The following is a 27254-nucleotide window of genomic DNA, read 5'->3' as shown; positions in this document are numbered from 1 at the left end:
CTTGAACAAGGGTACCCCAATTGAAATTGTGTGGGATGCGAGTAAAGCGTATATGAGAGGGGTACTCATTCATATGAATTCTAAACATAAACTGAATTGACAAAAGAAAAGATCTGAATTGGAAGTAGAAATAAAGAATAAAGAACAGTTACTTATTAAAAATCCAACACATGAAAGAATACGTGGTGCTATAAAACTTTTGAAAGATCAATTCCAAATGCTTATGGCGGAACAAGCTGCAACAAATTTACAATATGCAAAGCATAATACATTTTGTAATGCCAATAAACCGGGCAGATGGTTGGCTTATACATTAAGGAAGAAGCAGAGAATGCGGACTATTGATAGTATCGATATTGGAGGGAAAGAAATTTCTCAACAAAAATTAATTAAAGAAGTCTTTGTAGATTATTATACCAAATTATACGCTAAAGATGATATACAGAATGGACTTATGGAAAAGTATTTAGAAAATAAAAGAGTTACAAAAATTACTAAACAACAAAAGGAAAGAATGAATCATCCTATAACAGTAGAAGAGATAATGGCAGCAATTAAACAATTGAAAACAGCTAAAGCTCCTGGAACCGATGGATTGACTGCAGTGTATTATAAAACTTTGCAAGCAGAAATGGTGGAACAACTTAGAGACTTATTTTGTAATATACAACAAGGGGGTAAAATACCCCCATCATGGAAAACAGCTTACATTTCTTTGATACCAAAAGAGCAAGTGGGTCCTAAAAAACCGGAGAACTATAGACCAATATCTCTTTTGAATAATGATTATAAAATTTATGCAAAAGTACTAGCCAACAGGTTGATGCCAGTAATTCAAGAGGTGATTCATGACCATCAAGTAGGATTTATAGAGGGCAGATATATGAAGGACAATGTAAGGCAAGTTATAGATTTATTGGAATATCTTGAGAAGAATAAACAGATCTCTGCAGTGCTGGTTTTCTTGGATGCGGAGAAGGCCTTTGATAGAGTGGACTGGAATTTTCTATTAAAGACTTTAAAAAAGATGGACTTTGGGGATCAATTTATACAGGCGGTTTCAGCAATTTACCAAGAGCAAAAGGCACAGATTATTATTAATGGAAGTTTGACAACAGATTTTAATATTGAAAAAGGAACAAGACAAGGTTGTCCGTTATCCCCATTGTTGTTTATTTTAACACTAGAAGTCTTGTTGAATACAATACGGGACTCAAATATCTTGAAAGGTATAGTAATAAGACAAGAGGACTACAGAATAAGGGCATTTGCAGATGATCTGGTTGTTACCCTAACACAGCCGATGGAATCAATAATCCAGATGAAAGATATTATAAAAGACTATGGTATGGTATCAGGATTTAGACTGAACCAGAAAAAAACTAACATGATAGTTAAAAATATGACACAAGATCGAAAACACAAACTTGAAAGGAGGGCAGGTTTTGAGATTGTACCAAAGGTTAAATATCTAGGAGTTCAGGTTGCAGAATCAAACATGAAACTGTTTCAAAATAATTATGAGGTGTTGTGGCAAGATGTACAGAAAAATATGGAGACTTGGAAAAAACTGCAGCTGTCTTTACTTGGAAGAATAGCAGCAGTTAAGATGAACATTTTGCCAAGATTTCTTTTTTTGTTTCAAATGATTCCGGTGCTTAAAAGTGATAAACAACTGAAAGTCTGGCAAACTGGAGTGAATAAGTTTGTCTGGAACGAGAAAAAACCGAGAGTGAAATTGAAAATTATGCAAGATGTTCCAGAAAGGGGAGGTCTTAAACTTCCAAACCTACAGTTATATTATGAAGCAGCAGCTTTGACTCAAGCAAGCGATTGGTTTGGAAGGAAAAAGACTGGAATATTGAATATAGAAAGTTTTGATCTTGAATTTGGATGGCATGCTTACTTATTTTATGAAAACAAAGTGGATAAAGTATTTAAAAGCCATATACTTAGAGACTCTTTGATGAGAGTTTGGAAGAAGCGCCGATTCCAATGGGATTACAAAATACCGCTATGGCTGGATCTTGGTCATATTATGTGGAATACAAATATAATGTCACTCGGGGGTTTTTTATATAAAGAGGTTCTTTTTACAGATGCGGGCGGATGGCAACTGAAGACATTAGAAACACTGTTGGACGAAGGGATTAATTTAATTTGGCTACAGTATAATCAACTTCAATTGAGGTGGAAAGAGGACCAAAAAATTGGTATTATGTTGCATGAGGAAGAATTGGTTAGACATATAAAAGAGAAAGGTCTAATGCATATTAAAAGGCTTTATAATGTTTTGTTAGAAAGGGATTCAGAAACTGAATTAGTTAAAGATTGTATGATTAAGTGGGCACAAAATTTTGCAGAACCAGTGATGTTGGAAACATGGGAAAAAATTTGGGTTCAGAATGTTAAATTTACACAGTCGCAGAATTTGAGGGAAAATTTTTATAAAATGTTTCATAGATGGCATTTAGATCCTAAGAAATTGTCGTGTATGTACCCTAATGTTCAGCCAAAATGTTGGAGATGTGATTGTTTAGATGCTACATATTATCATGTTTGGTGGACTTGTAAGAAAGTGAAGGCTTTTTGGATAAAAATCTGGTGGGTCATGCAGAATGTTTTGAAGAAAAAAACTCAATTTTCTCCACAATTGTTTTTACTGGGTATAGTTAAGGGTTTTACATTGGATGAAACAAAGTTGATATTGTATATGATAACAGCAGCGAGATTATTGATAGGTAAATACTGGAAAAACGAAGTTTTGCCCACTATCGAGGAATGGACTTTGAAGATGGCCAGCTTTGCAGAGATGACGAAGATTTCAGCATATCTAAAAGATCGCTCACAAGAGACTTATGAATGGGAATGGAAAAAGTGGATAGATTATGTGCAGAACAAATATCAAACTAGGAAGTATCAAATAGCTTTTCACTGACAGTATTATATTTAGATAGAAATATTTGAATTTTGTGAAGATGAAAAATTATATGGGGAATGGAGGGGTTCAAGTTTTATATAAAGGGGATTTTGATGGGAGTATATTCTGTGAAAGTCCGGGGGGGGAGGGGAGGGTTAGGGGGGGTTAGGGAGGGTTAGGTTGGGGAGTTTGGGGTGGGTTGGGGGGGAAATGGGGTGAAAATGTAATTGTAAAACTTTTGCAATAAAAAAGATAAATAGTTTTTTCCCAAGATGATCTGTGTTCAGGCTGGTCATTCAAGTCTCCCAATACTCCCCAATTGATGCTGTAATTGCTCTTCTTTTGTTTCTCTCCACCTTTCCCAGAATTAAAGACTTTTCCAGTTCTTTTCATAAGTAGTATACAAATTAATATACTTTGTAATATACAAATTAATATAATCATAAGTAGTATACAAAATAATATACTTTGAGTCTGTACCCCAGGAGAGAACTTTGGGTTGATTAGCACACAACACAATTTATATTTTACATGGCATCTTTACATTTGCAGTTTGCATGAAATGGGCATCTATGATCTTACTGCCATGACAGAGTTTATTTTACAAAAAACTGGACAGCAGAAAATTTTTTATGCTGGTCATGCTGTGGGATCCACAATAGGTAAGTTGATGATTTGCCATTCTTTTTACGGGAAGGTTTTCCTGATCTTGGTGATACCTGTAAAATCACTAACCAATTGCAGAGAAAAACTTGTTGCCAGATATATACTATCCCCCATATTGGCATCAGAGAGATTGATCCAGTGCTGAAATTACTTTTGGCTGCTTGAAGAATGGAGATGCCATCCTAGCAATGACCAAATGGTTTAAGTGTCAATACCACATATGTGCATTTTCCCCATCTTGAGCTGTCTAGAGTTTTACACTCTAGAGCCTAGAACACTGATGGCTAACCTTTTTGCTATCGCGTGCCAAAAGCGGGGGGAGCATGGTGGGGTCACACACACGTGTGCCCACATCCATAATTCTATGCCCCCCCGTGCTCTCCCCGCTTTTGGCCTTTCTAGGAGCCTGGGGAGGGCAAAAACGGCCTTCCCCACCCCCTCAAAGGCCCTCCAGAGGCCGGAAACAGTATGTTTCCTGACTTCTGGTGGGCCCAGAAGGCCCAAAATTCAGCTGGCCAGCGCATGCATGTGTGCCGGAGCTGAGCTCATGTGCCCACCGATATGGCTCCACGTGCCACCTGTGGCACCCGTGCTATAGGTTCGCCATCACGGGCCTCGAACCTAAAAGTCCATTTTTCCTCTGAGAAAAGAGCCAATCCCTAGTTCCTATTTGCCTTCTTTCCTTTTTCCTGATTTTTTTTCTCCAGATAACTCATGATTAAGGTGACCAGACATCCCGCTTTTGGCGGGACAGTCCCGCTTTTGAGCAATTTGTCCCGCGTCCCGCGGCGTTTCAAAAAAGTCCCGATTTTTCTTGAGCCCCAGCTGATGGCTAGAAGAAAAAAAAACTGTTTAAACTCTTGCCCGGGGCTTCAAAGGGCCGCCCTACAGGCAATCAGTGTAAAGCAGTTTTTTTTCCCCCTAGCTAAGCTTCAGAAACGAAACCGAAACCAGGGTCTTTGGTGCAGCGTGACAAAATGAGGCAGAGAGAGATTTATTTTTATTTTTATTTTTCCTCCCCAAAAAAGGTAGGTGAAAAACTGCAAACAATGGGAAATTTAGGAGGAGAGTTCAAGATTTTAAAACACAAAGGAAAAAAAGCTGTATTTAACTAGGGAATTGTAATAATTGAGATACTATTAATTGTATATTGTGTTGAAAGCAGAAATGGTTAAGTTGTGGTTCGGAGGAATATATGGGAGAAATTATTTGGTTTATTATTATTGGTAAATATAATTAATTGATTTGTAAGAAATTGGATTGCATGGAAATAATTGGAATATTCATGTTCATATTGATTAATATACAAAAAAGATAGTTTTATAACTAATTGATTTATATTAAAATGTTGAATTTGTATTAAACAACTGTATTACATAATTACATAATTAAACAATGTGAGGATGGATATAAAAATAGATGACAATGGGAAGGGGTATAATATAGAATAGAAGGGAAAAATTGAATTTGATTAAGATTAGAGATGAGGATGAAGGGTAATATTGGTTTTTTAAAAAAATAGATGAGGAATAAATATGGCAAAAAGGAAATATAGAAATTGTAAATTTAATTGAAATGACTAAACGCTGTTTAAATTTGTGAACCAGCCAAATATTCTGTTCAAAGAAAATACATTGTATGTTTGTATGTGTGTTTCTAATTATTGCTATTTATTCATATTTGTTCTCTTTTATTCTTTAAAGTTTAACAATTCATTCTTTATCTTAATATCTTTATATTTGCTTGGGGTTGGCTTTCTTCCCTTTCATCTTTTTTATTGTACAGCAATCTTTCTCCTCAAACCTACCACCTCTCTCTTTTCTTTCCTTCTTACTTTCTCTTCCCCCCACCCTCTTTTTCTCCTCCCTACTTCCTCTTTCTTTCTCTTTCTCCTCCTCTCTTCCTCCCTCTCTTACCCTCACTCCTACTCTAATTTCCATTCCTTCATCCCTCTCTATTGCTGTAATCCTTTAATGCATATGGACTACTCAGAGGGCTGAAAAAGTTATTTTTGACTGGTCCTCACACTTTTGACCAGTCCTCAAACTTATGACTGTCCTCACATTTTACATTTTTGCCCTATCTTGTCATCATGGTGAAGAGAAGCAGTTGTGAAATGAGTGACATGGTTGTTAAGAATGCTGCATAGGCATAAATGTGAGGATGGTCATAAGTGTGAGGACTAGTCAAAAGTGCGAGGACCTGTCAGAAATGACTTTTTTCAGCTCTCTGGTTAGTCCTTTTGTGCATATGGACTACTCAGAGGGCTGAAAAAGTTATTTTTGACTGGTCCTCACACTTTTGACCAGTCCTCGAACTTACGACTGTCCTCACATTTTACATTTTTGCCCTATCTTGTCACCATGTTGAAGAGAAGCAGTTGTGAAATGAGTGACATGGTTGTTAAGAATGCTGCACGGGCATAAATGTGAGGATGGTCATAAGTGTGAGGACCAGTCAAAAGTGCGAGGACCTGTCAGAAATGACTTTTTTCAGCCCTCTGGTTAGTCCTTTTGTGCATATGGACTACTCAGAGGGCTGAAAAAGTTATTTTTGACTGGTCCTCACACTTTTGACCAGTCCTCGAACTTACGACTGTCCTCACATTTTACATTTTTGCCCTATCTTGTCACCTTGTTGAAGAGAAGCAGTTGTGAAATGAGTGACATGGTTGTTAAGAATGCTGCACGGGCATAAATGTGAGGATGGTCATAAGTGTGAGGACCAGTCAAAAGTGTGAGGACCTGTCAGAAATGACTTTTCAGCCCTCTGAGTAGTCCCTATACACATAGCCATGGCCACCGGTCACATGACCAGGTAGCCATGCCCACCCAGTCACATGGCCTCCAAGCCACGCCCACACAATAAGCCACGCCCACAATGGTGTCCTTCTTACCAATGTTAAAATCTGTTCACCTTACCCTATAGACATAGCCATGGCCACCCGGTCACATGACCAGCTAGCCACGCCCACCCAGTCACATGACCAGCTAGCCACGCCCACAAAATAAGCCACGCCCACAATGTCCCTCTTTACCAATGTTAAAATCTGGTCACCTTACTCATGATGCATATATCTTTGCCCAGCCAGTATCATTTTTAATTCAAGGTTGCTAATCCCACAGCCTCTCTCACCATTTAGAAAATTATTTTTATTAAAGCCAGCTGGAATCCCTTTTTAAATTATGTCACACTTGTGATGACATCAAACTCAGAATGAAAAGTTGAAGTCTCCTTCCCCACCCTCATTGATTTCTGAGATGAATTCCTGAATTGAGGGTAGAATGAGAAGGAATTATATATGAATGAGTTAAACATATATTCTATTGGCACATATGAGGTCAGACATGAGAGCTTTCCATGAGGTGATACAAATTACAAAAACAATGATGTGAAATAACAAAGAAAGCATTTCATGGACCTAGTTATTTTCAAGAAAGTTAATTTTATGGATTTATTTTATTGGCCTTGCTTTGCAGAGTCTATGTTCATCTCCTAATATCTTTTCCTGGGTTTATCAATATCCTTGTACTTAAACATTTTATCAACGCCTAGCGCATTGGGGTATATTATAGCTTCCATTGTTGAAAGCCAATTTGGGACCTTCATATATTGTTTTTGCCCAATTTCCTTCCAGGTTTGTAATAAAGTGTCCCGTATCTTATGCCTGTGAAAGTATGTTTTTTTCTTCTTTTCCTTATCCCATAAATACACGTGCCAACCTCTCTGTAGATCGTGCCCTTCCAGGGTTAAAATTCTTTTATTTTCTAAAGTGACCCATTCCCTTATCCACACTAAATTGGCTGCTTTATAATAAATTTCCCATGCTGGGAGTCCAAATCCTCCCCTACTTCTATTGTCCTGTAATGATCGAAATGAGATTCTTTTTTGTGGTGAATTTAATCCGTTAACATTCCAAGATAAGAGCCTAATTGTCATCTTGACCTTTCTGAAGCGATGAGCTGCCTTGCCTAGCTTCTTCTGAGGTCTTCGGCCTTGCTCCCCCCATGGCTTCACTTTGTGTGGTGCTTTTAGCTCCCCTTTTATATTGACTTTCTTGTTGTTGTTTTTCTTTTATTTGCTTGGAAATTGCACGAGTTATACGCTGGTCCTTAACTTCAGGCATCCGAGCTAGATCCAAAGCAGCATCTCTTGTTGACAAAATTGGTGAAGATTCTAACAGGGATTCCTCCATAAGACCTCCTCCTCCTACAGCTCCCTGCATTTCCACTAATTCCATCTGCTTGGACTGTTGTTTCCTCTCATGCTGAGATTGCTTTTCCTTATCACTTTTTATCTCCAACATTGTAGATGTACGTGGGGATGATGATCTTTCTTTAAGAATATTATAGTAAAAATATTCCGCCTTCTGAAAAGTATTCAATCGGTGTCTCTCTCCATTATATTTCAAAATTATACCAGTTGGGGCATCCCACTGGAATGGTATTTCTTGCTTTTGCAATTCATTCACTAGAAACCTACGCCTACACCTTAAGGAAGAAGCAGAGTATACGGACTATTGAGAGTATTGATATTGGAGGGAAAGAAATTTCTCAACAAAAACTGATTAAAGAAGTCTTTGTAGACTACTACACTAAATTATATGCTAAAGAAGATATACAGAATGGACTTATAGAAAAATATTTAGAAGAGAAAAGAGTCTCAAAAATTACTAGCCAACAAAAAGAAAGAATGAATTATCCTATAACAGTCGAGGAAATAATCGCAGCAATTAAACAATTGAAAACAGCTAAAGCTCCTGGAACAGATGGATTGACTGCAGTGTATTATAAAACTTTACAAGCAAAAATGGTGGAACAACTTAGAGACTTATTTTGCAATATACAACAAGGGGGTAAAATACCCCCATCATGGAAATCAGCATATATTACTTTGATACCAAAAGAACAAGTAGGTCCTAAAAAACCGGAAAATTATAGACCAATATCTCTTTTAAATAATGACTATAAAATTTATGCAAAAGTATTAGCCAACAGATTGATGCCAGTAATTCAAGAGGTGATTCACGATGACCAAGCGGGATTTATAGAGGGCAGATACATGAAGGACAATGTAAGGCAAGTTATAGATTTATTGGAATATCTTGAGAAGAATAAACAGATCTCTGCAGTGCTGGTTTTCTTGGATGCGGAGAAGGCCTTTGATAGAGTGGATTGGAATTTTCTACTAAAGACTTTAAGAAAAATGGGATTTGGAGACCAATTTATACAGGCGGCCTCAGCAATTTACCAAGAACAAAAGGCACAGATTATTATTAATGGAAGTTTGACATCAGAGTTCAATATTGAAAAAGGGACCAGACAAGGCTGTCCGTTATCCCCATTGTTATTTATTTTAACACTAGAAGTCTTGTTGAACACAATACGGGATTTGAATAACTTGAAAGGTATAGTGATAAGGCAAGAGGATTACAGAATAAGGGCATTTGCAGATGATCTGGTTGTTACCCTAACACAGCCGATAGAATCAATAATCCAGATGAAAGACATTATACAAGATTATGGTACAGTATCAGGTTTTAGATTGAATCAGAAAAAAACTAAGATGATAGTTAAAAATATGACACAAGATCGACGACATGAATTTGAAAACAAGGCAGGTTTTGAGATTGTACCAAAGGTTAAATATCTAGGAGTTCAGGTTGCAGAATCAAATATTAAATTGTTTCAAAATAACTACGAAGTACTGTGGCGAGCTGTACAGAAAGATATGGAGATGTGGAAAAAACTGCAGCTGTCTTTACTTGGGAGAATAGCAGCAGTTAAGATGAACATTTTGCCAAGATTTCTTTTTTTGTTTCAAATGATTCCGGTGCTTAAAAGTGATAAACAACTGAAAGTCTGGCAAACTGGAGTGAATAAGTTTGTCTGGAACGAGAAAAAACCGAGAGTGAAATTGAAAATCATGCAAGATGTTCCAGAAAGGGGAGGTCTTAAACTTCCAAACCTACAGTTATATTATGAAGCAGCAGCTTTGACTTTAGCAAGTGATTGGTTTGGAAGGAAAAAGACTGGAATACTGAACATAGAAAGTTTTGATCTTGAATTTGGATGGCATGCTTATTTATTCTATGATAACAAAGTGGATAAAGTATTCAAAAGCCATATACTTAGAGATTCTTTGATGAGAGTTTGGAAGAAGCACCGATTCAAATGGGATTATAAAATACCGCTATGGCTGGATCTTGATCATATTATGTGGAATACAAATATAATGTCACTCGGGGGGTTTTTATACAAAGAGGTTCTTTTTACAGATGCGGGCAGATGGCAGTTGAAGACATTACAGACACTGTTGGACGAAGGGATTAACTTAACTTGGCTTCAATATAATCAACTACAATTGAGATGGAAAGAGGACCAAAAAATTGGTATTATGTTGCATGAGGAAGAACTGGTTAGACATATAAAAGAGAAAGGTCCAATGCATATTAAAAGACTTTATAATGTTTTGTTAGAAAGGGATTCAGAAACTGAATTAGTTAAAGACTGTATGATTAAGTGGGCACAAAATTTTGAAGAACCAGTGATGTTGGAAACATGGGAAAAAATTTGGGTTCAGAATGTTAAATTTACACAGTCGCAGAATTTGAGGGAAAATTTTTACAAAATGTTTTATAGATGGCATTTAGACCCTAAGAAATTGTCGTGTATGTACCCTAATGTTCAGCCAAAATGTTGGAGGTGTGATTGTACAGATGCTACATATTATCATATTTGGTGGACCTGTAAGAAAGTTAAGGCTTTTTGGATAAAAATTTGGTGGGTCATGCAGAATGTTTTGAAGAAAAAAATTCAATTTTCTTCACAATTGTTTCTATTGGGTATAGCTAAGGGTTTTACAGTGGATGAAACAAAGTTGATTTTGTATATGATTACAGCAGCGAGATTGTTGATAGGTAAATATTGGAAAAATGAAGCTTTGCCTACTGTTCAAGAATGGATTTTGAAGATGGCCAGTTTCGCTGAGATGGCGAAGATTTCAGCATATTTAAAAGACCGCTCACAAGAGACTTATGAATGTGAATGGAAAAAGTGGATAGATTATGTGCAGAACAAATATCAAACTAGGAAGTATCAAATAGCTTTTCATTGATAGTATTATATTATATTAAGATAGAAATATTTGAACTATGTGAAGATGAAAAATGATATGGGGGTTGGGGGGGTTCAAGGTTTTTTATATAAAGGGGATAATGATGGGGTACATTCTATGGAAGTCCGGGGGGAGGGGAGGGTTGGGGGGGTTAGGGAGGGTGGGTTGGGGAGTTTGGGGTGGGTTAGGGGGGCGAAAATGGGGTGAAAATGTAATTGTAAAACTTTTACAATAAAAAAAAAAAAAGAAATGAGATTCTAGGTTTTTTCCCTCCCCAAACAAATTTCCTTGTGATTTTATTCAATTCTAGAAAAAACTTTTTATCAAGGTTAACCGGCGTAGTTTGAAATAGGTATAATAACTTGGGCAGGGTATTCATTTTTATTGCAGCTATCCGACCTAAAAGAGATAGTTGCAAGTTTCCCCATCTTTCCAAATCTTGTTTAATTTTTTTAATCAGGGGTACGTAATTATCCTCTTTCAGGGCTGAACATCTTGATGTTATCCAAATTCCTAGATATTTAATTTTTTTAACAATTTGTAAGTCCGTTATCTTTTCTACTTCTTCCTTTTGCCTTTCTGTCAAATTCTTAACCAACATTTTAGTTTTGGCTTTGTTTAATTTAAATCCGGACATCTTTCCATATCTACCTAATTCCTCCAAAATTTTTTAGCCCAATTCCAAAGGTTCCTCCACAATCAACACTACATCATCAGCAAAGGCCTGCATTTTATATTCCTCATTCCTAATCTTCAAATCTTTTATTTCATTATTGTTTCTAATCCTGTTTAACAATACTTCCAGGGCCATAATGAATAATAATGGTGATAGTGGACATCCTTGTCTTACTCCCTTCTTTATCTGGAATGATTTAGTCATATCTCCATTTAATATTATGTTCGCCCTTTGTTTATTGTACATTGTCTTTATTATTCTCTCAAAGTTCATTCCAAGTTTCATCATTTTAATTTGTTCAATCATAAACTCCCAATTTAAGTTGTCAAACACTTTTTGGGCGTCTAGAAAAACTAATGCCATTTTCTTTTCAGGGTGGGCCTCGTAATATTCTAGAGTATCAATGACTATTCATATATTATTCCTTATTTGTCTGCTAGGGAGGAAGCCGTTCCAATCTGTATGTATCATAATATTTAATATTCTTTTCATTCTTTCAGCCATTATGCTCATGAAAATTTTGTAATCCGAATTTAAAAGGGAAATTGGTCTATAATTTTTTATTTGTTTTGAGTCGGTACCTTCTTTTGGTAGCAATGTGATATACGCTTCCCTCCACGAATCAGGTGTTTTGGCATCCAATAGCGCCTTGTTGTAAATCTCCAATAATTTTGGTAATAATATATCCTCCAGTTTTTTGTATAGTTCTCCTGGGAGACCGTCCGGACCTGGTGATTTATTATTCTTCAATCTGGAAATTGCCATCTTCAATTCCTCTATCATGACCTCTCTATTCAACTCCTCCCTCTCCTCTTCTCCTATCAATACTGGTTCATTTTCTGAAAGATTCTGCATAATCCTTTCTCTAGGAACTTCATCCTCTTTATAGAGTTCTGTATAGATTCACGAGCAATTTCAAGCTTATCCTCTTCTTTATTTTGTAGGTTTCCCTTCTTGTCTTCCAATTGATGAATACTCCGTTTTTCATTTTCTTTCTTTAATTTGTAGGACAACTATCTGCCGGGTTTGTTGGTGTTTTCAAAATAATATTGTTTCGATTGTTTTATTTTATAAGCCAAATCCTGGTCTAGTAAATTCAATTTATGTCTTAACATTGTCCAATTCTCTTTTGTCACCTTGTCTCCTGGGTTTTGCTGCAGCTTCTTTTCCACTTTCCCCAGTTCTTCCTGTAGGGCAGTTTGAGCCTTCCGCTTTTTATTTTTATTTTTATATGCGTTGTATGATATTGTTAAGCCACTTAAATATGCCTTCATTGTGCCCTATATGTTTGTTCGGGCTGTTTCTTGATTCTCATTTTCTTTGAAAAATAGTTTTAATTCTCCCCTGGTTTTTTCTATGTATTCTTTATCCCTTAGAAGTTGTGTATTTAATCTCCATCTCCTCAACTTTTTCCTCTGTGAAACCCTCCACTTAATTTCTAGGGGGTTGTGGTCTGCCCATATGTTTGGTGTAATTTCTGCGGAATCGATTTCTAATCCCAGTTTTTTGCTAACCCACATCATATCTATTCTAGACCATGATATTTGAGGGTTCGAATAGAAAGTATATTGTCTTTCGTCTGGATGTAGGGTCGTCCAGATATCTATTAAGTTCATTTCTTCCATTAGATCAAAAAAGATTTTGGGTAGCTTGTCTCTTTTTTTTTTGTCTTTGCCGCTCCTGTGATCTTTATCAGAGTCCGCTATCCCATTGAAATCTCCCACTATACAGATGTTGCTATATTCTCATTGGGAGGGAATTTCCTCTTCTTGGACTGCTGCTCCAGTTTCTTCCTTGCTGCTCTGCTCTTCCTCCATCCCTACCAGCTGATCAAGGAAGTCTTGCTCAGTTACTAGACTGTCAATCTTGATTTTTTTCCCCCTAGCCATGTAATTAACATACCTTCCGGCAGAATCCATCTGAATAAAATATTTCTCTTATTTAATTGTATGGCTAGGAAGCGATAGTCCCTTCTTAATTCCCTTACCCTCCTAGGGACTTGCTTCAATGTTGTCACTTTCTTCCCCTTGTATATCATTGGCTCCTCCCTCGTTACATTGTACAGTATATCTCTAACTTTCTTCCTGGTGAACCTGATGTGGACCTCCCTTGGCAACTTATTCCTTCTAGCGTAGTTGGTCTGCACCCGGTAGACTTCATCCAACTCATTTATTATTTGCTGTTTATCTTGTTGTAGGGCTTCCGCAATCAGTTCTGCCATCACTTGCCCCAGATCTTCTGCTTTGCCTTCTGCGATATTTTGAAATCGCAAGTAAAAAGCCGCCCGGTCCATCTCTAACTGAATAATCGAATCCTCTAATTCTCTATTTTGCGCCATCAATTTCTGGTCAACTGATTCGAGCTTTTTCTCATTTTGTTCCATCCTTGTTTCCACTTTCTTTATCTTTTGTTATCGTGGATCGTTTTTTGTATCTCATTCATCTTATAGTCTAGAGCTTGGATATCCATCTTCAACTCCTCGTGATTGCTGGACATTTTCTCCTGCATTTTCATCATTGTTTCTTGGATTAATGTCAGGTAGATTGCATAGCCTGCATTGTTGGAATAACCACGGATTTTTCTGCTTTAGATAGTCCTTCAATCGATCTTTGAGTTGCAGACGAGGTCATAGTGATTGTGGGATTAGAGGTCGTCTTCTTTCCTTTTTTTAATACTGTTGAAGCAAAGCTTGTCATTTCTTTCAAAATCAGTTTCTCCAATTTATCAAAGTTAATTAGCTGTACTCTTGATATGCCCTTCTCCGTTTTATTAGTCTATTAGTCACTCTTCTGTTGCTGCTGCCATCAGTTCCTTAGAATGGCCGTGTTTCCTGCCTCTTTCCTCCTCGATCTCCGCCTGGGTCTCCGTCAGTCTAACTCTCCATTAAATCTCTCCATGACAGCTAGGTGTTCCCCCCCCCCACTTTATTGTTACTTACAGCATCCCACCGATCTTTCTCTTGGGCCGCAGCTCTGTTAAGACACTCTTCTTATTCTTCCGTGCTGACCTGTCAGTTCTCTCCACTTTTTCAGTTGGTTCTCCTTTCCTCCAGTTGCCACTCGGTTCCCTTCTGCGAGTCCTTTTGCCCGACGTGGTCGACCTCACTTCCTCTCCGATTTGGTCTCTCCAGTGATCAGGGAAGATAAAAATCTCCTTGTCTAGCACTGTCTCCTCCGATCTTCTTCTTTGCTTCCCGTTTCTTTGCTGGCATATCGTGACCTCAAGTCTGCCATTAAATGACAGACGCACTTGTGTTGGCGTCCGGTCGAGCAGGGAGTGTTTGCTCTACGCTTTCCCGCTTGCCTGATTCCCTCTCTCCGGGCTTTGAGCTCCTTGGGGTCCCCAAAGCATGGCGAGAAACGGGGTTGGGGAGCAGAGATCACACTCCTACAACCATGTCGCCACGAATCACCAACCAGAAGTCCCTCCTTTACATTATAATTTCATATACCAATTTTTTCAGAGTATAAGATGCACTGGAGTATAAGACGCGCCTACCTTTTTTGGTGAGGAAAAGAAGAAAAAAAAATCTCCCTCTGCCTCTGAGCAATTTTGCCTCGTTGCAGCAAACAGCAAACAGCAAACAGCCTGCTTTAATTTCAGTTTCGTTTTCAGCATAGCTTGATTAACATAAGGAAAAAAAAATCTGCTCCCAGCAATTTACATCTTTGCAGCAAGCAGCAGAGCCCTCTGCAAAACAGCTGAGAGCAAATCAGCTGAGAGTCGGGAGGCCGTCTTATACTCCAAAAACAAGAGCCTTGGTAGTACAGTGGTCTAAAGCACCCTGTTATTAAGAACAGCTGCCTGCAATTACTGCAGGTTCGAATCTCGCCAGGCTCAAGGTTGACTCAGCCTTCCATCCTTTCTAAGGTAGGTAAATTGAGGACCCAGTTTGTGGGGGCAATAAGCTGACTTTGTATAAATATACAAAAGAATGAAGGCTATTGCTTAGCACATTGTAAGCCGCCCTGAGTCTCCGGAGAAGGGTGGCATATAAATCAAATTTAAAAAAAAATACATTATGTTTTATCCTGGATCTCAGTTTTAGATGCTAGTTACATTTTACAAATGTATTTTAATTCTGTCTTAAATATTAATACAGTTTACTCTGAGTCCAACTTCTGCCTTGACAGACCTCTAGAGAGCAAGAGGAGGAGGCAGGGGAACAGCGCTCCCCAATCCTGCACAAGGGAGGCTGGCCCTTCTAGAAAGGGAATCTCTGTTTCCAACTGTGTGTGGTAAGGATGCTGGCTTGTTGGGGCAGCCCTCCCTCACGTAGCTCTGCCACCCCCTCCTTCTCCTCTCCAGAGATTTGCAGGGGAGAAATATCTGGAGAGCAAGGTGCAGCCTCCATGTTGGTCACTTCTGCCTCTCCAAGCTACCCGAATTAAACATATATTATATAAATTAAAAAACAGCCAAAAGGAAAACATAGTTAAATCACTAATTGTAGCTCTTCACACATTTTCCGGAAAAACCACCTTTATTGATGTTAGGAAGGAAGAGCAAACCTTATTAAGGAACTCTTAGCAGGAAGGGAATTGAAGGTCTTGTTCTTTCTAATCTGCCTTCGCTTCAAGTCTTTAGTTCTCATTATTTTATTATTATGTATTTAAGAAGAAGGTCAAAGGCCTCCTTAGCTCAAGATACTCATCTTAAAACCAGAATCCAGAAGAATTTAGTTAATCCACAATACCTACCTATGAAGAATGAAGATAAATTTTGGGCCCTGAGAGCATGCAGGTTTCAGGTCAGAATATTAATGGCGCACTTTCCTTTCCTGTCTCACAGCTCAATCCTGACATCCTTTAATTTTCAGACACATCTTTTTCTCACAGCTCCTTAAATACAAATATACAAATATACTGTAATTAGCAGGAAAAATCAATCTAGCACTTCTGAATTCTTTCCCCCAGGGGGAAAGGGAAGTTCACAGTTTGCAGGCTGCTAGCAAATATGTGAAAGAACATAGTTATTGCTGCTAGAGGCAACAATAAATAATGGAGCAATTTTTCAGCCCTCTCCTGTTACTACATCCTCTTACCTCCAGAAAGTGGCCTGGGATTGCACAATGGGCTAGGCCAGGGGTGTCAAACTCAAGGCCTGTGGGCCGGATCTGGCCTGCAGGGTGCTTAGAACTGGCCCATAGGATTGCCCTGGAAACAGTGAAGGACCGACCTGTGGTGACTCTGCCAGCAAAAATAGAACTCGGGAGGGCCACAGGCAGCTCCATTTCCACTGGGAGACGGTTGCAGGAGGCCTCACACCTGAAAACAGAACTTGGGAGCCCATTTTCCCTGGCAGAGCACTCAGGCCACCACAGGTGCCTCCGACACGAGTGACATTGAGCTGGCCATGCTCACCCTGGCTACACCCACCCCAGCCCCTCAAGGTCAAACAAAACCCTGATGTGGCCCTCAATGAAATTGAGTTTGACACCCCTGCTGCCTAGTTTGCAGCCAGGTGTTCGGTACAGACCTTAGCAATGTGATTTTAATAGCCAGGAAGGGATAGGAAAACCTGAGGAAAACTTGGCAATTAATAAACCATGGTAGACTATGCTTGTTTTGCCTTATTTTCCTATTTCCCTCCCTAGCAGCAGCCCATCGATTTTAGAACTGCATGGCCACAAAGATAGAGGCCTTCAGGCTTCCAATTCCTGCTGATAGAGAAACCCTCCTGCATTTCGGCGACAGTCAAGCCATACGCCGCAACCAAAAGAAAAACCCAAATCCAGCAGGCCAGAAGGCAGCCCAGCCACTGGCCTTCTGTTCCTTCTTCTTGGTCTAAGATGCAGTTGCGGCTGGGGTGGGCGGAGCTGGCAGGGGCCGCCCCCTCGCTGTCTCCAGGGCAGCCCCATGGGCCACATCTAAACACCCTGTGGGCTGGATCTGGCCCGTGGGCTTTGAGTTTGACATGTCTGATATATAGACCAATACCAATTTTTAGTTACCTGTACTAATAGGAAGGATTATTACCTGTACTAATAAGAAGGATGAAAGAAGAAAAAACAACTTTCAGAGCTGCTTCATTTTGGCACTGACAGCAATATTTGCAAACCTTGCAGTGCAAATTCTTCTCTGCAGTTTTTAGAAGGATATCCTGAGTTTATTCTAAGGTACGGGATCATTTGAAGCAGGGGTGGGTTCTACTTACCTTTATCACCGGTTCGCAATGCATGCACAGATTGCTGATGATGACATCTGGGGCAGTGTGCGGGCCCTCCCACCGGTTTTACTACCGGTTCCTGCGAAGTGGTCCAAACTGGGGGCAACCCACCACTGATTTGAAGGCATCAGGGATTTCAAGTTTGTCTTCAATGTCCAGTTTTATTGTGTCATCTACTTGATTCCATTTTTGACCTTGTGCACATGATACTCCTCTTGAATTTTGCTTTTAACATGAGCAACTTTTTTTTCTGTTAGGTTTATTTATTATAAAGACCACACAAAATTGTTTTATTTATGCAAAATTAAACCCCTGTGTTGTTCTTCTGCCTATAAGTTTACAACTCTTATTTAATCTATTATTTCTATCTTTATGTTCTATTTTTATGTTCCCATTCCTATATTTGTAGCACTGAGTTTTCTTATCAGAACTGTTTCTTAGTTCTTTAAAGCAGCCGTTTCAAGCTGTGGCCCACATGCCACATACGATCCTGGACAGCTAATAAAGCAGTCTCATAAAATTGTAAACTTTAAACATTATTATGTGCAAAAGAGCCATGGTGGGGCCGTGGTTATAATGCAGTATTGCAGGCTAATTCTGCTGACTGCCTGCAGTTCGATTCTTACCGGCTCAATGTTGACTCCGCCTTCTATGCTTCCAAGGTTGATAAAATGTGAATTGTTAAGGGCAATATGCTGACTCTGTAAACCACTTAGAGAGGACTGTGAAGTGGTGTATAAGTTTAAGTGCGATTTATATATACATTAACCATATTATACATTTTATATGTGGTCCTTTTTACTCAATGTGGCCCAGGCAATTGAAAAGGTTGGACATGCCTTTTTTGAATCGTTCCTTTTCCCTTCACCCAGGTGGTGAGTTTATTCTTCCATAATTTCTAATATATAGAACTTTATAGCAAATTCATATTTTTGTTAAAAAAATAAACTGAAGAACAAGGCCAAAATCTTTTATAAATCTGAAAATTGGAAAAATAATTGAAATGGGAAGAATCTCTAAAACTTATTTACATAGCCTGCAGCTGTTTTCTTAATTTAAGGATTTTAGAATATTAAGATTCTTAATTTGCCAGTTTGTTTAAGAATGCCATTGGAAAGATTCACAGGAAAAAGGATTCCTTGGTTTTGCAGCTCATATTTGGGAAGAAGGAATTTGTTCTGCTGAATCCACACCAGAGAACAGCTCTGGCCCAACAGTGTAGACGGCAGCCGGTTGATGAACTCTGCAGACAAGCACTTTCTCTAGTTGCTGGATTTAATCTGAAGAATTTAAATAAGGTATTTAAATGAAGTTTTTCAAAATGTTAAAGAAAATGAAGCTTTTTAAAGGATGTCCCCACACTTATATAGTTAAAGAGTGAAATAGTCCAAGATAAAGAGTTTGCAGGACAAAATACATTTCCTAAAAAAAGTTCCCACAAGACTTAAATGAGGGACGTTGTCAGAAATGTTGCAGGAGGTTTGATAACTGTGTTGTCCAGCACCACACGGGATGTGTCTTCAGTCTTTAACAAAGGGTATCCTTTTGATGTCTTTCAGTTTCATAATTCTATGATTCTATTAATTTAACCCTAGCCTGGAAGCTCAATTTGCATTGGGAAAGTATGCAAGGGTATGTGAATGTGTGGAGCTTTTGGATTCAGATTCTCAACAATATAGATATACATTTGCAAGTATTTCTATGATCTGAGTCTCTGGATGAAAACAACATTAAAAAACAATGCCAATGGTGCTGATAATTCTTTGGTGTGTCATACTTTAAAACACATTGCATTTAAACAGTGAAAGGTAAATAAAAACATAATCTTCCTATTTCATCTGGATATCTATTCCTCCCTCCCTCCCTTCCTGTTGTATGAAATTACTCAGTGATTAGCTCAAGATTAGCCTAGATCCGTGATGGCGAACCTATGGCACGCATATCTGTGGGCATGTGAACATTGCCCTAGCTCAGCTCCAGCGTGCATGCATGCTTCCAACACTGCCCCTCCCTTCCCAGGAGTCTCCATGCGGCCCATTTTGGATGCCAGGTAAGTACAGGGCTCGCGTGGAGGCTCTGGGAGGGGCATTTCTGGCCTCTGGAGGGCCTCTGGGGGTGGGGAGGCCATTTTTTCCTCCCCAGGCTCCAAAAAAGCTTCTGGAGCCTGGGGAGGGCGAAAAATGGGCCTACCAGGTCCATTTTTGCCATCACGTGCCAAAAGTGGGGGGAGTGTGGCGGGGTCACACGTGCATGGGCGGGCGGGCATGGGGGGCATTGAATTATGGGTGTGGGCACATGCGTGCATGACCCCCCCACGCTTCCCCCACTTTTGGCACGTGACGACAAAAAGGCCTAGATGCTTCTCATCTTTTACGCAGTACAGTTCATAGAAGCCTTTTGCAGTATAAAATTCTTCTAAACAGTCTTTTCTTTACTGTTTCTAGAGCCGTTCTGATGTGTATATTTCACATTTCCCAGATTATACTTCGGTAAAACACATAATCCACTTGAGCCAGGTAAGGCTCATTTTGATGATTGAATTCAACAAACGTTGTCATCTTTTAATTAAAAAATCCCCATGGTCAGGTAAAAATAATCATAAAGTATTCTTTTGAGAACTCCAATAAGAATAAGACAAAACCAAGGTAAGTAAATACCTTTAACTGCTGGTTAAACCAGTTCAGCAAATTCTTAATTGAAGACAGCATTTGCTTAATGAAAACGTCTTTCAAAAATATTGCACATCTCAGTCCTTCTGAAAAGAATATACTTGAATACCTTTTATATTGTATTGCGTTTTACTAATCTAAGTGAAATGTTAATATATATTGCTAGTGCATGTATGATATGCCATACGCTAAACAATGAACACATTTTGTCTAATCCAAAGGTGAATGGGTTTTCTTTAGATACCTAGATGCCACATTGATTTTTAAGTTATCTTGAGTATCAAAGAAAGATGGGGAGGGGGTGACTGCATGATCAAAGCCTTAATGTATGTAAAAAAAGGGGGAAAGGGGAAGGAGTTTAACCTTTTTGACTCACCCATCTATCTGGAGATGTCCATGGATGCATATGGCTTACATGCCAAAGGCTGTACAAATATGATTTGTTCATGATAACTACTTGGAAATGTTTTTCTTTAAAAAAATAAAACTTTAGAAAGATCTTTTAAGGCAACCATTCCAGAATGCTTTGGAGTGAAAACCTGAGCTTTTTATTGGCCATTTTGTAGTTGGGAAAGTAGAACCTATGAGTTGAGTTGTAAAATATAAGATTTATGAAAAAAATGTCCTCCATTTTTAACATAAACAAAATGGCTGACAGTGGCTTTGGTAAGGCACATGGTATTCTACCGATAGTCCTCAATTTACGACCACAGTTGAGCCCAACATTTATGTTGCTATGTGAGAAATTTGTTAAGTGAGTTTTGTCCCATTTTACGACTTTTCTTGCCATATTTGTTAAGTGAATCACTGCAGTTGTTCAGTTAGTAACATGGCTGTTAAGTGAAATCTGGCTTCCCCATTGACTTTGCTTTGTCAGAAGGTTGCAAAAGGGGATCCCATGACCATAGGACACAGCAACCGTCATAAATATGAGTCAATTGTCAAGCATCCGAATATAGATCATGTGACCATGGGGAAGCTGCAACGGTCATAAGTGTGAAAAACTGTCACAAGTCACTTTTTTCAGTGCCGTTGTAACTTCAAACAGTCACTAAGTAAACTGTTGTAAGTCAAGGACTACCTGTAGTTAGGTCCAATATCTTAACATCCAGTTCTGACTAGTTTTGTTTTTTTTATTTTTTGCTGGCTGTATGACAATAAACAACTTCATGGAAATGATAAAAACTGTGAGTTGTCTCGATGTCTTCTCATTGGAGTTAACTCCCCTTAAATGGTAACGAAACATGATTGGAGGATTTCTGCATCATTTTTGTCTTTACACTTCATTATTATTTTTATAATAGAAAAATATAGTTCCTTATGTCTCTGTTGTGTTTTCTTTCTTATTCCAGTTAATGAAAAGTGGGCTTTTCAGATATTTTGACTATGGCTCGAAGAACATAGATATCTATAACCAGGTTGGTGGTGCTGGATTTTGACACTTCTTTAATGTAGGGTTTGTTGCATTTTTTCATGGGAAAGAAGACAAATAATGAACATTTGATTCCTAAATCTCATAATATAATGATTGCTTTCTGCCAAACTACCAGATTATTCTGTGAAATACTTTTATCCTGGGTAACTAAAAATAAGATATAAATAATTGAAAGTATTTTTGATTTGAAAACGTCCTATTGTTTTGGAAAATCCCCATAAGTAAAAAATTTCTGTTTATTGGAAAGCAATAGACACGTGTTTTCAGGAAAGTAGTTGGGATAGAAGTGGAAGGATATGGGGAGGACATTACACCTGCTTCTTCTGCTTTAGAGTGAAGAATTTCTGGAATGATGGCATTTAGCATTGAACTGAAGTCCTCAAAAAGGACCCATGCACAGGTCCCCAGGGACTCAAGATCATATTGACAGCCTCATCTGTTGATCAATTTGCTCAGTAGCAAACTGCAAGGGGGTGTGTGTGTCTAACAGCAGATCCATGATGACTTTCAAAATGGGCCACCACTAACCTCTCAAAGGACTTCATGACTATAGATGTCAGATGGCCTATAGTCATTCAGCTCCCTGACACAGGGTTTGTTAGGAACTGGGATGATGATAGAAGGGACAAAACAGTAATTTATTAAACAGCTGTTTTAAGGTGGGGCTAATTGTTCAGCACAGGCTTTCAAGCAAGAAGGAGTCACTCTGTCTGGGCCTGTTGCTTTTCCGATCTTTTGTCTAGGACATAGAACTCACACATTTTTTTTCTGAGATCACTACAGGTGGAGTGCCCACAAGTGTGGAGATAGGTGTAGGGAAATTAAGAAGCGTTCCTATATTCTCTGCAGGGCTTTGAGCATCTTTAAAATATAAGTACAATATGGATATAGCCTGCAGTAAGTACAGTGCAGAATAAAAAATTTTAAAAGTGGTTGAGTCAGAGACGATATAACAAAGAGGACTAAATAGAAATGGGGATGCAGAAAATATATAGTAACTGTGCTCTTTTTTTCTTTTTTCTTTTACTTTTCATTATGCTTGTCCATGGCCATTTTCTATAAAACATCTTACTAAAAGGAATGGATGTCTCTGAATGATTGATATCTTGAGGAGCACCTGTCTGAGTTTTTGCATTTTGGCACAATCTATAGCAAAACAAGGAATGCAGTGAAAGAATCTATGACAATTCACTACCCTGATTCAGAATTTCTTTGGGCTCCTCTGGATACTTCTTGTATAGAAGAAGTCCTTTTGTTCAATTTCCCCCCCTTGTATTGAATTTTGTTCTAATTAGAACAAAAATTCTAATTAGAATTTCTAATTTTCTCACACTGTTTTCTTTTCCTCAGACAACTCCACCGTTCTACAGGATAGAGGCCATCACTGTGCCAGTTGCTATGTGGACTGGAGGACAAGATTGGGTTTGCCGGCCAATGGAAATTGCACAATTACGCTTTCGAACAACTAATGTTGTCTATTATAAGGAGATTCCTGATTGGTCTCACTGGGATTTTATTTGGGGCATTGATGCTCCCCAACGTGCATACAAGGTAATCCTTGGCCTGATGGAGAAATATCGATGAAGCCATCTGGAATTCCACGGTTCTCATTGTACCTGTGGAAGTGCCAGACACTCAAGTGTTTTTTGTTTCCTGAGTTTACGTTGACTGTCTTTATTGTTCATTTGATTTGTGTTCAAATTTGCTTATCCTTCTGTTTTATTTATGAACCATGGTGTGTTTCTTTCCTACTGAAGAATTAAGTCTAGATCCTACTGCTAACTTAATGTAGATCCTAAAGTTATAAACAATGTAACTTCCTAGGCTTTTAACTTGTAGGCGGGTTTGCAAGTTTTCTTAAATAAATAAATCCGATCTGAACACTGGCATAATATGTGCTACATTCATCGGCTTAGTCAGTAGTTAATAGAAAGATTCCCATAATATAGGATGATTTCAATAGTAATTCCATACCATACGTGCCAAGGTCTCTCTCCCAAATGATGTAAGGGCATATTTACTTATCCAGTGGAACTTCTCTTTGTATTCCTCATTTTTTGCCTCTCCATAATGCTGCAGATTTTCTTTACAGGAGTTAGGCATCTCCTAACTTTCCATGGGAAACTGGGAGACTGTCAAAGGATAAAGAAAGCATCCATATGAAAAGCTCCCCAGAAAACTAGACTAACATTAAAAGCTGATACAATGGGAGCTGATATTTTATATTGAATCGGATTACCTTGACTGTCATTATTCAACTGATTAATGTTCAAATTTGGTTACTACTATAATAAAAGGGATTCATTTGATAGGGAGGTCTCGCTGTTGGATTAAGTCAGAAGATATTCGTCAAGAGGGTGTAGAGCAGAGCTCGAAGCTGGCAGGAGGAGGAATGTTGCCTCTTAGCCAGCTCGAACTGTCTGCTGCTGCAGCCTGCCGCCATTCCCACTCCCCTGCCAGCTGCTCCTGCCACTGCCAGGGAAGCGGCTGTGCAAGAACTGCTGCCGCCAAGGGCAAAGGGTCAGTGGTGGCTTCCTTGTCTCCCCATCTGAACAGACTTCTGGCATAGCCCCAGGCCTCCGGAGGGAGGGAGGGAGGAAAGCCCTGGCCTACTGCTGCTCCTGCTGCCGCCACCTCCTTGCTCCCAGCAAGAGCAGTTTTCATGCTGCCACTTCTCCGGCAGCACCAGGAGCAATTGCCGGGGCAGAGAGGGCGGGGCAGGCTGTGGTGGCCGGCTGTTCTTGCCGGGTAACAGACAGGCTGCTCCTGGAGCAGGCAGGAGAAGGAGAAGCCACTAGTGGGGAACCGAGCTGCCCCAGGAGGACTGGAGGAGAGCGCAGCTCCTCACTCATGGAGATCCTCCAGCGGGGAAGTGGTTGCGGAAAGTGGTAAGAAATGCGCGAGCCAGGAAGTGGTCATGCTCCCTGGCAGGAGAGGGTTGCACGTTCACTCCAGCAAAGGTTTGTGCAACCCTCTCTGGCCAGGGAGCATGACCGCTTCCTGGCCAGCGCACCTCTTACGGCACCCACTCTCCCACCGGTAGATCTCCATGAGTGAGAAGCTGCACTCTCCTCCGGTCCTCCTGGGGTGGCTCGCCTCCCCACTGGCAGTTTCTCCTTCTCCTGGCTGCTCCAGGAGCAGCCTGGGACTCTGCTTTCCTTGGCAAAGCACTTCATTATTGCAGGGCAGGGGACATAGGCGGCACCGGGGGATCCGTGCAGCTACTATCCCATCCCTCCTCAGCCTCGGTCATGCACTAGGCTCCAACTCAAGGAGGAGAAGACAGAGGAAGAGGGGGGTGGGGGAAGTCTAAAAGGCAGCTACCTTGAGCAAGCTGCAGCGCTATTACACAGGGCTCCAAGTGGTTGGAGAAGAGGCAGAAACAGCAGCCAGGGCTGTGCTTTCGTGGGTAAGCAATGCTGCCTCTGCCATGAGGAACTTTGGAGAGAGAGGGGGGGCAGGCTGGGGGAGCAACCTTTCTCTTAGCTGGCAAGAACAGCCACAGTCTGCCCCTGCCCTTTCTGCATATTTGTATGGGCAAACTTAATATTTACATGATGAAAAACGGTTAAAAATTGGGACAATGGTGCCTTTCACCATTTTGAACCCATCTGGAGTTTTTCAGAGGATACCTCCCTTATATATTATGACTACCTTTAACGTAAAACATAACCGACAGAAGGAAACGTGTGAAGTGTGAAGGTAGGTCAACCAGGAGCAGTAAACTTCTTTTGAGACTCAGTAGAATGGGTGGATACATTGCATCCTCAATTACAATGAGAAGATACTTTTTGGAAGGAATGTTAATACATATTTAGCATTCTACTGAACTCAAGTTAATGAATACTCAAGACTTCAGCCTCATTTTCCTTCCTTTCTGTTCTTGCAAAATGGCACACAATTTAGCTAATAATCTCTTCCGTATCTTGATCATATATGTCTGTTAGACTGCAGTTCTTAGAACTAGCATGGTACCTGTTGAATTTCAGTGTAATAAAGCCAATGAGAGTCACTTTGGCTAGTGCTTAAGATACTAGATAGAAACCCGGAGACGGTGAGTTTAAATCCTGCCTTAGTGATGAAAGCCAGCTGGGTGACCTTGGGCCAGTCACTCTAACCCAGCCCAACCCACTTCATGAGTTGTTGTAGTGGGGAAAAGAGGAGGAGGAGGAAGTATTGGATATGTTTGCTGCCTTGAACTATTTGTAAAAATAATAAAGGAGGGATACAAATAAATAAATAATTGAAATTAGTAGATGTGAGTGGTCAGCCACAAAAGCTAATATTTGGCCTATTAATTATCCATATCCTAACTGCAGCTCGCATACTCTTTGCCCAATATTGGAAACAGGAACACATACCGACAGAAAACAAAATAATCACTAAAATCACAGAATGCGCAGAAATGGATAAACTTACAAAAGAACTACAGGAGAAAGATGATACAGAATACTACTTAGCATGGCAGAAATGGTATAACTGGTTGGAGAAAAAATTAGAAATACATTCATAGGGACACTAAAGAATAAGGTCAATCTTAAGACAAAATTTTGAGTATCAATTAAGGAATGTAACAATTTTTAAGGATGGAACATATATTAATGCTTTACATGTAAATATGTAAATATATAGATATATAGATAAGCATGGAAAAATAGCCTACCAATGCGACATCTCTAAGAGTAAGTCGTAAGACTTAATTGATGTTCGTTTGTTTTGTATGTTGTATCGTTGTATTTATGTTTGTTTGTATTTTTTAACTAATAAAAAAACAAAACAATTTGGATACACATTTCTCCTCCAAAGCAAATATTCTGATTATTTTTCCCTTGTAAACCTGTAGAAGATACCATTTAAAATCATTCCATCGAATGAGGACTCACATGATCAACCACAAATGATCTTGTTTTAATTGCTCAGCTGGTGTTAACACCAAAATAGACCATTTTCCCTATGTGTCCAAATGTATTCCTTTGATCCTTGGATAAAATCAAATCAAAGAGTGCTCCAAGAAACTTTCAAAGCAAATCACCTAAAAAAAGAAAAGGAAAGAAAAAGAAAGAAAGTTAATTCAATCATTACAAATTCACCTATTACATTAACCAGAATACAATTAAAGCATTATTAGAAGAATCCAAAAGACTGTATCTGAATTGAATTGTATTGAATAAGAAGGAGACATCATTGATTGCTGTTCTCAGTAAATATGGAGTGGGCTTATACTGGTAAGGGGGCAAAGCAGAAAGTGCAGATCTGCCCACCCTATGCTACTATAATAAAAAGAATCCATTTGATAGGGAAGTCCTCCTATTAGGTTGAGTCAGAAGACATCAGCCAATAAGGTGTAAATATGAGCACTCAGCAGGTTGCTACAGCTGGAAGGTGTGTACAGTTTATAAAAGGAGGTTTCCAGACTTGCTTGTGGGAAGAAGACATACCATTAAGGAAAGGACATTGGTAACTGGTCTGTATCTCATCAGGAATATTATTGTGTGCTGGGTTTGAAATGAGAAGAAGGAAAGAAAAGAAAGCAACATTAATGTAAGTTCTGTCATTGCTTCAATCAAAACATGTTTTTCAAAAAGCTTATTGATGAAGTGAAAT

General features: G+C 39.1%; 1 protein-coding gene and 1 pseudogene across 2 annotated transcripts in view; both read left to right on the top strand.

The window, feature by feature from the left end:
- Nucleotides 1-23536, top strand: part of LOC132709224 (lipase member M-like) — a 38424-nt pseudogene extending 14888 nt beyond the window's left edge. Inside the window, exons 4-9 of the transcript XR_015728544.1 lie at nt 3473-3582; nt 14411-14498; nt 18640-18844; nt 19991-20062; nt 21568-21633; nt 23001-23536. The product of XR_015728544.1 is annotated as a lipase member M-like (transcript). The remainder of the gene's footprint in view (nt 1-3472; nt 3583-14410; nt 14499-18639; nt 18845-19990; nt 20063-21567; nt 21634-23000) is intronic.
- Nucleotides 23537-27073: 3537 nt separating this feature from the next.
- The window catches only part of LOC132709222 (lipase member M-like), a 36549-nt gene continuing 36368 nt past the window's right edge, over nt 27074-27254 (top strand). Inside the window, exon 1 of the mRNA XM_060682284.2 lies at nt 27074-27191. Within this exon, the coding sequence (XP_060538267.1) occupies nt 27157-27191 (35 nt within the window). The 5' untranslated portion in view covers nt 27074-27156. The remainder of the gene's footprint in view (nt 27192-27254) is intronic.

The sequence above is a fragment of the Pantherophis guttatus genome, chromosome 6 (assembly GCF_059756535.1).
Source record: "Pantherophis guttatus breed Tessera chromosome 6, ASM5975653v1, whole genome shotgun sequence".
Taxonomy (NCBI): Eukaryota; Metazoa; Chordata; class Lepidosauria; order Squamata; family Colubridae; genus Pantherophis; species Pantherophis guttatus.
The sequence above is the reverse complement of the archived record's forward strand: the minus strand, read 5'-3'. Positions and strand labels throughout refer to the sequence as shown.